Source organism: Lampetra planeri, chromosome 51 (assembly GCF_965212315.1).
Source record: "Lampetra planeri chromosome 51, kcLamPlan1.2.h2, whole genome shotgun sequence".
Lineage (NCBI taxonomy): Eukaryota > Metazoa > Chordata > Hyperoartia > Petromyzontiformes > Petromyzontidae > Lampetra > Lampetra planeri.
This window is the reverse complement of record NC_136157.1, coordinates 1,420,184-1,431,000: the sequence shown is the minus strand read 5'-3', so window position 1 is coordinate 1,431,000 and position 10,817 is coordinate 1,420,184. Positions and strand designations below refer to the sequence as shown.

The window sequence follows — 10,817 nt, the reverse complement described above, 5'->3', positions numbered from 1 at the left end:
AGAAATATAACAGTTACTTTTCTTAGCATATGTAGTAACGCTTATGACTCGTTCACACCGGAGTTGGAGGCACACTTGTTTATTTAACACCAACGTTGTGACATACACATTTGAGGGGGTATCGGCCCCCTCACCCGTCTATCTGAGGACACACCTCTTAGCTAACCCTAGCCTGCCTCTGAGTCCTCCACTAATGGGCTAGGGGAGGCTATCTTGGCCCGACACTGGTCAGTCGGGCCCGGTACCCAGAGTCCAGACCAGCACTGGCTCTGGCTCTGGTACCACGCCACTGGCTCGAGCCTGCGCGGTCCTGATAAGGACGGCGTACCAGGGGGAGACCAGGGCTCTATCTAAGACGTTTTCCGTCTTCTCTTCTTAGCTAACACATCACTCCTGAGCCCCCCGATACATTCCCCTTTTATACTCCCCCCTCCCTGAGGGGTGGGGCCCCGGGGGATCGTAACGTCCGAATCGGCCCCCCAGGGTGCCTGGCGCGGACGTCGTAGAGGGCACCTGCCCGTGCACTCACGTAGCCCCGCCCACTGTGTTTGTTTACCATAGGCTGCCATGCATAACGGGCTCTCTCTCTAACACCCCTACACATATGTAGTGGTGATACGCGCTGGGGGTATACGTCGTGTGCCAGCGCGTATGTACGTGTGTGTGTGTGGTGACGCGCGCTGACGGGGAGGAGCAGGCGTCAGCGCGCGGGTGGGGGTAGTGCTGCTGATTGGCTGTGTGCCGGTGACGCGCTGAGAGGGAGTGATCGGGTGGCAGCGCGGTGTGATTGGTCGAGGAGTGGAAACACGCGCTGGGCGGAAACGGATCATAGAGATAGCGCGTGGTGATTGGGTAACTGAGGAGCGGTGCCGACGTTGAGGTCCGCATCTGCTCCGTCTCCCGGGAGGAAGGGATATATAAGGTGATGCACAGAGGAGTAGGGGGGAGAAGTGGAACCATCTAGGAATGAAGACGAAGGTGCAGAGATAGAGCCCGGAGAGGAGAGTAATGGAGAGTAATGGAGAGTAATGTACAAGGTGTAGCCAGAGAGAGAGGAAGGTCTACACGAGCCGAGTAATGTACAGTGTGTAGCCAGAGAGAGTGTAAGGTCTACACGAGCCGAGTAATGCATACGGTGTAGCCAGAGAGAGTGTAAGGTCTACACGAGCCGAGTAATGCATACGGTGTAGCCAGAGAGAGGATAAGGTCTACACGAGATAGGTACTGAAGAGTGTGTAGCCGGATATGTAAGGTCTACACGAGACGGGTACTGAAGAGTGTGTAGCCAGATGTGTAAAGTCTACACGAGACGAGTGAAGAGTGTAGCGGAGGCGTAAAGTCTACACGAGACGAGAGAAGAGTGTAGCAGAGGCGCGGAGTCTACACGAGGCACAGAGAGTCAGCAGCACAGAATCTACGGGAGAGAAGAGGTCACGAGTTGTACCGTTGTATGGTGACCGTACTGTGAAGAAGAGAGGCCACGCGTTGTATCGTTACAAGTCAAGATTTAATAAAAGAAGTGTGTTCCCGTCAAAGGAGTTTCCTGCCGTCATTTCCAATACTTCATCTGGCGTCAGAAGTGAAACGGGCTTCCAAGTATGGAGACAAGGAAGACCCGTAGGACCCACGGGATTGACCGCGAGGAAAACCTGGACGACTCGGGGCCGCTGGTGGCGGGGGGTGAGGAGGACAACTTGCCCACGCTACAGGATCCGTCGACGGCGCCGGGCGAGCGACCGGGGACCGAGGCCGTGCTTCGTGAGGTGCACTCCCGACTGGCGGAGCTGCTGCTCGCCGCCGCGTCCATCTTGGCGGAGATCAGCTCGTCGGGAGGAGCGGGGACGGTGGGGGACATTTTACAAGGTCGCCCCGCAGATTCCCGCCAAAACGAATGGGGGATTCCCGCCATTGCGCCTGGGCCTACTTTTGGCGGGAACGGCGAGCGCCACGTGGTGGTGGGGTCCCAAGCGCGCGCATCGACGTCATCGGCGCGCGATGGGGTCCGCCATTTTACGTCTGCCGCTGGAGCCGCCATCTTACACACCGACGGAGAGGCGGAGAGGAACCACGAGGCGGATGACTTCATTTTTCAGCAGCGTCTGCCCACGTTGTCAGCCTTCAAGGCGGAAGGCGGAGACTGGGGCCAATTTCAGCGAAGGTTTTTGGCGCATCAAGAGATGTCCGCGTGGTCCGATGCTACGGCGCTGCGGGCGTTGCCTGCCATGCTGGACGACGACGCGCTCGCGGCCTTCAGGTCCGCACGGAAGTCGGACCGCTCCACGCTGAAGGATGCGCTGGGTCTGTTGGCCAGGGTCTACGGACCTCCCTCGGCGTGCCGCCATCATTTCTACGCAAGACGGAAAGCGGCCACGGAGACCGCGCTGGCCTATCGCACGGCGTTGCTGGCTCTTGCCGATGCTGCGTTCCCTCGGATGGACGAGGAGGGCCAAGACGCGATGGTTTTGGAGCAGCTGCTTAAGTTGGCGCAGGACCTGGGGGTCCCCATCAACACAGCTGACGAGATTGATATTTCTTCTTTGAGAGTCGCCACGAGTATTCAAGCGCACGAGGCCCTACAACGCTGCCGTCGTCGCAGCTCCGGGTTCGGTGGTCACCGAACCCCAAGTCGTCAGCCCACGAGAGGAGGCGTTCGCCGCGGGACGACCAGGGGACTGGAGGCCGGGGGCTCGGTCGCCTCTGCGATCAGGCCGAAAGTCGGAGCAGCCGAGATCTACTCCGACCCTCGTCACGTGCTATAACTGCGGCCTCCGGGGCCACGTGGCGTCCGGGTGCCGCGCTCCGCGTCAGCGCGCCATGGGGGCTCGGCTGGACGACGACCGAGAGCCCAAGTCATCTCTACAATCCCCGGCAAGTCGCGGCACCTCACACGCTCGGTCTGTATGCTCGACACACATGGGACGCCGCGTTGCGGCGGAGGAGGGCCGGTTAAGGTTCGGGGATTCGGTTCGGCCAGGGGGGTTCGGCCGGGACCAGGGAGATATTGAATGGGCGGAATTGGGGCATAGAATTGTGGCTGCTTCAGCGGGTTCGTCCGTTGTTACGGGATCTATTGATGGGGTCGAGATTAGGGTGTTAGTGGACACGGGGGCGTCGGCAACTATTATATCGGACCTCATTTATAATATTCTTCCAGTCCAATGTCGTCCGCTGCTCCCGGTGGATGTGCCATTTTACGCCGCTAATGGGGGATCGTTGGGCATTATCGGTCAGATTAGGGCGTCCATTTGCATTGGAGATATCAAATTGTCGGGACCCGTTTTTGTTTCGTCTTCTTTGGCGGTTCCTTGTCTTTTGGGCACTGATTTTTTGGCTAAAATGCCCATTAAAATTCTTATCGATCAACGATGCATTGAACTGCCATCGGGTCGCCGGATTGCATTTTTAACGAGCCCTACTGACATTTGGACGGCGTGCGCTACGATACAAGCGGTGGCGACACAGACCGTGCATGTGCCCCCGGGTTCAAAGATGTTAATTCCCCTCCGGCTGCGGAAACCGTGGGTGAGGGAGGCTTCGGAACAAAGTATGCTTTTGGCTCCTTCTAACAAGGCTGTCGGGGGTCTTGATTTATCGGTGGCTCACACTTTGGTGCGGGCTGACAGGGATTCGTTTGTAATGGTTTTGAACGCGGGGTCGCGGCCAGCTGTCATTCAACAGGGCACCGTGCTGGCTCACGCGGCGCGGGTCCCTGTGGATGATGGGTTGGTTGCGCAGGTGGGCTCGAGCCCCACGCAGAACGTTGAGCTAAGGGAGGACCTTGAGTGGGTCCATTCGCTATGCGCCGCCTCGGACGGTTTGTCGGCGGTGCAGTTGGGTGCGCTGCGCGAGTTGCTCATAGAATTTTCTGATGTGTTCAGTAAACATAAGTATGACATTGGGTGCACGGATTTGTTGCACCACCACATTGAAACAGGCGATGCGGCGCCGGTCAGGCTAAATCCCTTCCGCCTGAGTCCTGCGGAGAAGGAACACGTTCAGTCGGCTGTTAACGAAATGCTAGAAGCCGACATTATTTCGCCCTCCTCCAGCCCGTGGGGAGCGCCTATTGTGCTGGTTAAGAAGCAGGACGGGTCCCTGCGATTCTGCGTTGATTTCCGTCGCCTGAATAAGATCTCTGTGGCTGACGCGTATCCGCTCCCCAGGATGGATGAGTCCCTCGATGCATTGTCTGGTGCGCGATATTTTTCGACTCTTGATTTGTTATCGGGGTTTTGGCAGTTGCCACTTGACAAAGCGTCGAAACCTAAGACAGCATTTCGGACTCCAGGGGGGCTGTTCCAGTTTAACCGGTTACCCATGGGACTTCACTCCTCTCCAGCGACGTTTCAGCGACTTATGGAGTTGGTTTTGTCGGGCTTGCAGTGGGATACATGCTTGATTTATATGGACGATGTCATTGTTTTCAGTAAAACATTTGAAGAACACCTCCAGCGATTGAGAGGGGTGTTCTTGCGAATGCGATCAGCTAAACTAAAATTTAAACCGGCCAAATGTCACCTCCTTCGTAAGTCGGTTAGATACTTGGGTCACATTGTCGATTCTTCGGGGATCTCCACCGATCCCGCGAAGACGGATTGTGTCGGTTCTTGGCCGACACCTACGTCCGTTTCCGACGTGCGTAGTTTCATCGGGTTTGCTTCTTATTACCGGCGGTTCGTTGAGCACTTCGCCACTATTGCAAAACCCTTGCACGCTCTAACGGCGAAGGGAGTGAAGTTCAAATGGGGACCGGAGGAGGAAGCCGCGTTTCGCTCCCTCCGGGACGCCTTGGTGGGTGCCCCACCCTTGTGTTATCCCGATTTTACGAGTCCCTTTTTGCTGGACACGGATGCTAGCAACACGGGCATTGGGGGGGTGCTATCCCAAGTCGTCGGGGGTGTCGAAAGAGTTGTCGCCTACGGTAGTAGGGTGTTGTCTCCGGCGGAGCAGCGCTACTGCATCACCCGTCGCGAGCTGCTTGCCATTGTCTTTTTTGTGCAACAGTTCAGACCATATCTCTATGGTCGTCACTTTACGGTCCGAACGGACCACGCGGCGCTACAGTATTCATTGAGGGTCGCCCAACCCTCGGGCCAGTTGTCGCGGTGGTTGGAAGTCCTCCAGGACTAACAGTTTACGACTACGTACCGTAAGGGGTTGCGACACACAAATGCCGATTGCCTGTCGCGGTTGTTGCCTTGTAATGAATGCGCGTGTTTGTCGGGATCGGCGCGCTGTAAACCGACGCTTGCGGGGGAGATGAGGGCACTGGCTGCGACAGCGGGCGCACCGATCGTGGATGATTCCACTGCCTCTCAGGGTCGGGACTCGCTGCTCTCGTTGTCGCTCAGCGAATGGGGCCGTCTCCAGATGGCGGACAGCTCGCTGCTAGCATTGCGCCGCAAGGTGGGGGGTCCCGAGGGGGACGAGGAGCGCACCGGCTCCTATGTACTTAAGCAGGGCATGTTATTAAGATGGGACAGTTTGTCCCGGCGGAACGCACTCGTGGTGCCTTCCGCTGTAAGGGGGAAGGTTGTTTTGGCGGCCCACGAACGCCTCTTGCATTTGGGAGTTAACAAGACGCTTGCCCTGCTTCAGCGTGACTATTACTGGCCGGGAATGGGAAGTGATGTGGTAAATATTCTGAAGGGTTGCGTTGAGTGCGCCAGACGTAAACCACCGCCCGTGGCAGCTAATCCACCGCTGCAATCTATTCAGGTCTCGCGCACTAACGAGCTCGTTGCACTCGATATTTTGGGGCCCTTTCCAGTCACGCCGAGAGGGAATAAATACTTGTTAGTGGGGGTCGAATACTTTACCCGATGGCCTATGGCGTGGCCTCTCGCTAACCAGTCGGCAGCGGCTGTGACGGACGCCTTCGTCCAGGGCTATGTCCTGGACAAGGGGGCTCCCGAACGCCTGCTCACCGACCAAGGTAAAAAATTTTCGAGTAAATTGTTGCAAGAGGTGTGCGATCTGTTGGGTACCAAGAAGGTGCGTACCTCCCCGTACCACCCGCAGACAGACGGGATGGTGGAGAGACTTCATAAAACTTTGACTTCCATGCTGTGCCAGCAGGTGTGTGAGGCACATGTAGATTGGGACCTGCAGGTCCCGGGGGTCCTTGCCGCGTATAGAATGGCCCCCCATGCAGCTACGGGGTTTTCCCCATTCTATTTGATGTACGGTCGGGAAGCTGACCCGCCAATGGAAACGCAACTTGGCCTGTCCGCTCCAGGAAATAATTCTAAATTGGCAGAACATATTAAGTTTAATATTCACAAGCTGACAGAGGCGAGGGAGGCCGCACGGCTTAATTCGCGGGCTCGCCAAATTGCTAATGAACGGTTGCGGGCACGGAAGGTGTCCATGCACGAATGGAAACCAGGTGACAGGGCCTGGCTGCATTGCCCTCAGGCACCCTTGGCTACGTCGCCTAAATTGTTGAGACCGTGGAGGGGACCCGTGGAGGTCGTGCGCGTTGCACGGCCCCAGTGCGTTCAGATAAAGTGGGGAAAGCGCCGTTGGTACGTTCACCCCTCCCGACTGAAACCGTTCTCGCCTCCATATGGCCTCCCCTTGTGTTGTGAGGGCCGAGCGTGTGACGTGACCGGCGACCCACAGGGGGAAATGTCTCTGCCTGATCCACACGTATTTTCGCCTGATCTGCTCCCAGGTGTCTCGGAACTGACAGCTGCCGACCACCGGCGGCCGGATCTCCGCGGCGGGGCCGGCCCTTTCAGGCCCGTTCCGCGCCGTCTGGAGCAGCCGGAACCGCCGGACGGTCGTCAGTGTCCCGCCCCATACGACGGACCAGCCAGACGGACTCGCGCCAGGTCGCGCTACTTTGCGTGACCCGCCTCGTGAGGAGTCGGGGCAGTTGGAGCGCCTCGTCACTGCGTGTAGTCGCAGGGACGCTGGGCGCGTTCGTTTTCTGGAATTCGCTTGTATTGTGTTGTTGTTGACTTTTCTTGTGTTCGTTGTCAATTTGTACATAGTTCTTGTTGTTGTTGTTATGTTACGGGGCACACTGGGGGGTTACGGGGTTTTTTTTGTTGTTTTGGTTGTCGTCTTATCGTTGCGGTTGGTTGTTGTTAGCAGCCGGGCCGGCTGCGAGCTATGTGGGAGGGGGTGATGTAGTGGTGATACGCGCTGGGGGTATACGTCGTGTGCCAGCGCGTATGTACGTGTGTGTGTGTGGTGACGCGCGCTGACGGGGAGGAGCAGGCGTCAGCGCGCGGGTGGGGGTAGTGCTGCTGATTGGCTGTGTGCCGGTGACGCGCTGAGAGGGAGTGATCGGGTGGCAGCGCGGTGTGATTGGTCGAGGAGTGGAAACACGCGCTGGGCGGAAACGGATCGTAGAGATAGCGCGTGGTGATTGGGTAACTGAGGAGCGGTGCCGACGTTGAGGTCCGCATCCGCTCCGTCTCCCGGGAGGAAGGGATATATAAGGTGATGCACAGAGGAGTAGGGGGGAGAAGTGGAACCATCTAGGAATGAAGACGAAGGTGCAGAGATAGAGCCCGGAGAGGAGAGTAATGGAGAGTAATGGAGAGTAATGTACAAGGTGTAGCCAGAGAGAGAGGAAGGTCTACACGAGCCGAGTAATGTACAGTGTGTAGCCAGAGAGAGTGTAAGGTCTACACGAGCCGAGTAATGCATACGGTGTAGCCAGAGAGAGTGTAAGGTCTACACGAGCCGAGTAATGCATACGGTGTAGCCAGAGAGAGGATAAGGTCTACACGAGATAGGTACTGAAGAGTGTGTAGCCGGAGATGTAAGGTCTACACGAGACGGGTACTGTGAAGAGTGTGTAGCCAGATGTGTAAAGTCTACACGAGACGAGTGAAGAGTGTAGCGGAGGCGTAAAGTCTACACGAGACGAGAGAAGAGTGTAGCAGAGGCGCGGAGTCTACACGAGGCACAGAGAGTCAGCAGCACAGAATCTACGGGAGAGAAGAGGTCACGAGTTGTACCGTTGTATGGTGACCGTACTGTGAAGAAGAGAGGCCACGCGTTGTATCGTTACAAGTCAAGATTTAATAAAAGAAGTGTGTTCCCGTCAAAGGAGTTTCCTGCCGTCATTTCCAATACTTCACATACATACAGAATGACATCTGCATCGCATTTAAAAAAAGTGCCGCCCAGTGCGTTTTAACAAATCTCGCCCATCCAAGCGTGTTTCTTTGTTCTGTGTGTACCTTGCAGCTAAGCCTGGACTTTGATTTGTAGATAAGAACACCTGGATGTGCCCTATTGTTGAACTAAATGTCTCTTTTGTTTCAACCAAGTTATTTCAAATTAATTTCCATATCACAGTTCAACCTCTTTACAGAATTTTTCAAACTCCAGTTTTATTCAGATGAAATGTTAAGAAACACTTGGGCCTTGCATGTTGTATCTCGTGTTTGTTCGAAGTTAAAACACGAGATCATAAAGATCTACGCAATTGTAAATTTGCTGGGTCAGATTCGTGTCTTGATCAAAACAGCAAGAGAACATTGCCTGGGAATTTGCTATATTGTCGCGAAAGGCAACATCTTGACATTTGCACAACTACTGTCATGACTTCTGCAAAAACACCATCTATTTAAATCTCTTTCACTTTAAGTGTCATATTCTCCACTCTGTGTTACAACATTTTTGCTTCATCATGTGGCAAACATTGTCAATATTCGGCTGAATGAGAACGTGCATACACTGCCTAAGAGGCAATTGACCAAGGTACTCTAGGTTAGCGATATCACCCACAAGCTGTTGTAAACCCAGAGTGGTGCACAACTTTCTGTGGCATTTGGGAATTTTAATGTTTTAATCTCATGCCATGACACCAATAAGCAAAACTGCATTATAATTGGTAAACAATATAAGTAAATAACACCCCTTCAGCCAATAACAATCTAAACTAGACAATTTTTTATTTGACAAGGTAAGGCCCACTAAGTTATATTGCTATTTTTCAGAAGTGACCTGGCCACACATGATAACTCAACGAAGTGACTTATCACGTAGAAATCTACTCTAAGAGCATGTTTCTAAATGTGAAGGGGAAAACCGGAGAACCCGGAAAAAAAATCCACGTGACCACGGGAGAACATGCAAACCCCAAATATACAGGCGTCACGGTCAGGATTAAACCCACAACCTCCTGTATATCAGGCCAAGTAGTTAACATCTCGCCACCGTGGCTTGAATTAGGTGGCCCCACAAAACATTATGTGCCGGGCCCCTAGGAACCTCTGGGCCGGCCCTACTCGTGCTGTTTGTTATCGGTGTAAATTGACGGCACGGGATGCCGGTTCGTTTCAGCCTCCTTCTACCTCTACCTGGACTCTGCGTCCGTGGGAGCTGGGGGAGGAGTCAGGCTCCTGAGCCCCAGCATCAACACCAACCAGAACGTGTGCCTGAGCTTCTGGTACCACATGTACGGCGATGAACTTATGACATTGAACGTGCACGTGCTGGAGGACGGCGGAGAGAGACGCGTGTGGCGTGTGGAGGGGCAGCAGAGCATCGCCTGGCTGCAGGGAACCGTCACCATCCAGGCCAGGCCACACACCCAGGTCAGTGGCCCCTAATCTCTCCAGAAATGCACACTAAGGGCCTGATTCCTATAGCTATTTTTGCCCGTTATTCTTTCACTTTGAAGAAATTACAGCCATTTTTCTTCGAAAATCTTATGTAAATGTTATTTTGATAATGCCTGTCTGCTAATTCCCAATCTTACTTTGTTCTCAATGCATCTCGCAGTAGTTGTTTTTGAGCGTACTCTATTCAATACGTTTCTGCTCTTTCAATTTCTGTTTACTTATTGTTTTCCAACAACCTTGGATATTTAATATATTTCTTCAAAGTTGTACCCGTGTATGTTGTTATGAATAATTTTAGTTGATTGAACAGGTTAAAAACATTTTCACACCAACATAGCCACCTCCGCGCGCCGACCTCGACGTGGCGGGGCTCTGCGATCTCACATTAACATGCTAATCTCTCACATTAACATCACTAGCCCCGCCCACTTCGTTTATGACCATTGGGCTACACCCATTTTAAACCTTTAAAACTGTTTGCCTCAGCAGCTTTCCCCCTATTTTATCCTCCTGATGAAGATCGCTTGTGTTGTGATCGGTACGTCGTGTTTTTATTTTTATGAATTTGAACCCATCTATGTGACTTTACCGAAAGACCCAAAGAATATAACTATAACCATCCTTCATTCTTTCCCTTTTACATCCATGCATGTATACAGTTATTCCTCTGTGAATCAACATTACCGTACATTTTTCTCGTTAATTTATCTGAAAACTATCTAACCTATATAATTCATTTTTTGTCTGTCCGTCTGTCCCTCTGCGTACGCTCGCTTGCGAGGGATTTGGCGCTCGGGTCGTGGGGTTTAGGAAGAAAAAAATGTGTAGGTGGGCACGCCCCCGGCCCCGTGGTGAACTTAGGCATTTCCGATTTTTCGTCCGTCGCCTTTAAATCGGTCCGATTATCGATTTTGTGCGATTTCTCTTTATTTATTAATTTACTATTGCCGACCGGCGCGGACCACGGCGGTTGCCCCTGGCAAGGGCCAGCGACGCCTTCGCTGCGGGGTGGACGCCATTTTTAATTCCCGTTAAAAATATGCACACGCATTAACACGCGGCGCTGAGGTAAATACATCAAAGTTTCACGTCCTCTTGACTCCCCCCCCACCCCAATGTGTGCACTTACTATTATAGGGTCGGTAGATAATAAAATTATAGCGATTAGACAGTATTTTTTTAGCGCGGGGGAGGTGGGGGTGGCGGCCCAGCCCCTAGCCTCGGCCG

The 10,817-nt window shown here is 53.7% G+C and overlaps 1 protein-coding gene across 11 annotated transcripts in view; it reads left to right on the top strand.

Moving 5' to 3' along the window:
• Window positions 1-10,817, top strand: part of LOC144734432 (zonadhesin-like) — a 138,692-nt gene that overhangs the window by 14,849 nt on the left and 113,026 nt on the right. For all 11 annotated transcript variants that reach the window (XR_013588508.1, XR_013588510.1, XR_013588509.1 and 8 more), the window contains one exon: window positions 9,310-9,563. Coding sequence is in view for 8 of the 11 variants with exons in the window: in XM_078616624.1 (XP_078472750.1) it covers window positions 9,310-9,563 (254 nt within the window). In the remaining 3 variants the exon portion in view is untranslated. The remainder of the gene's footprint in view (window positions 1-9,309; window positions 9,564-10,817) is intronic.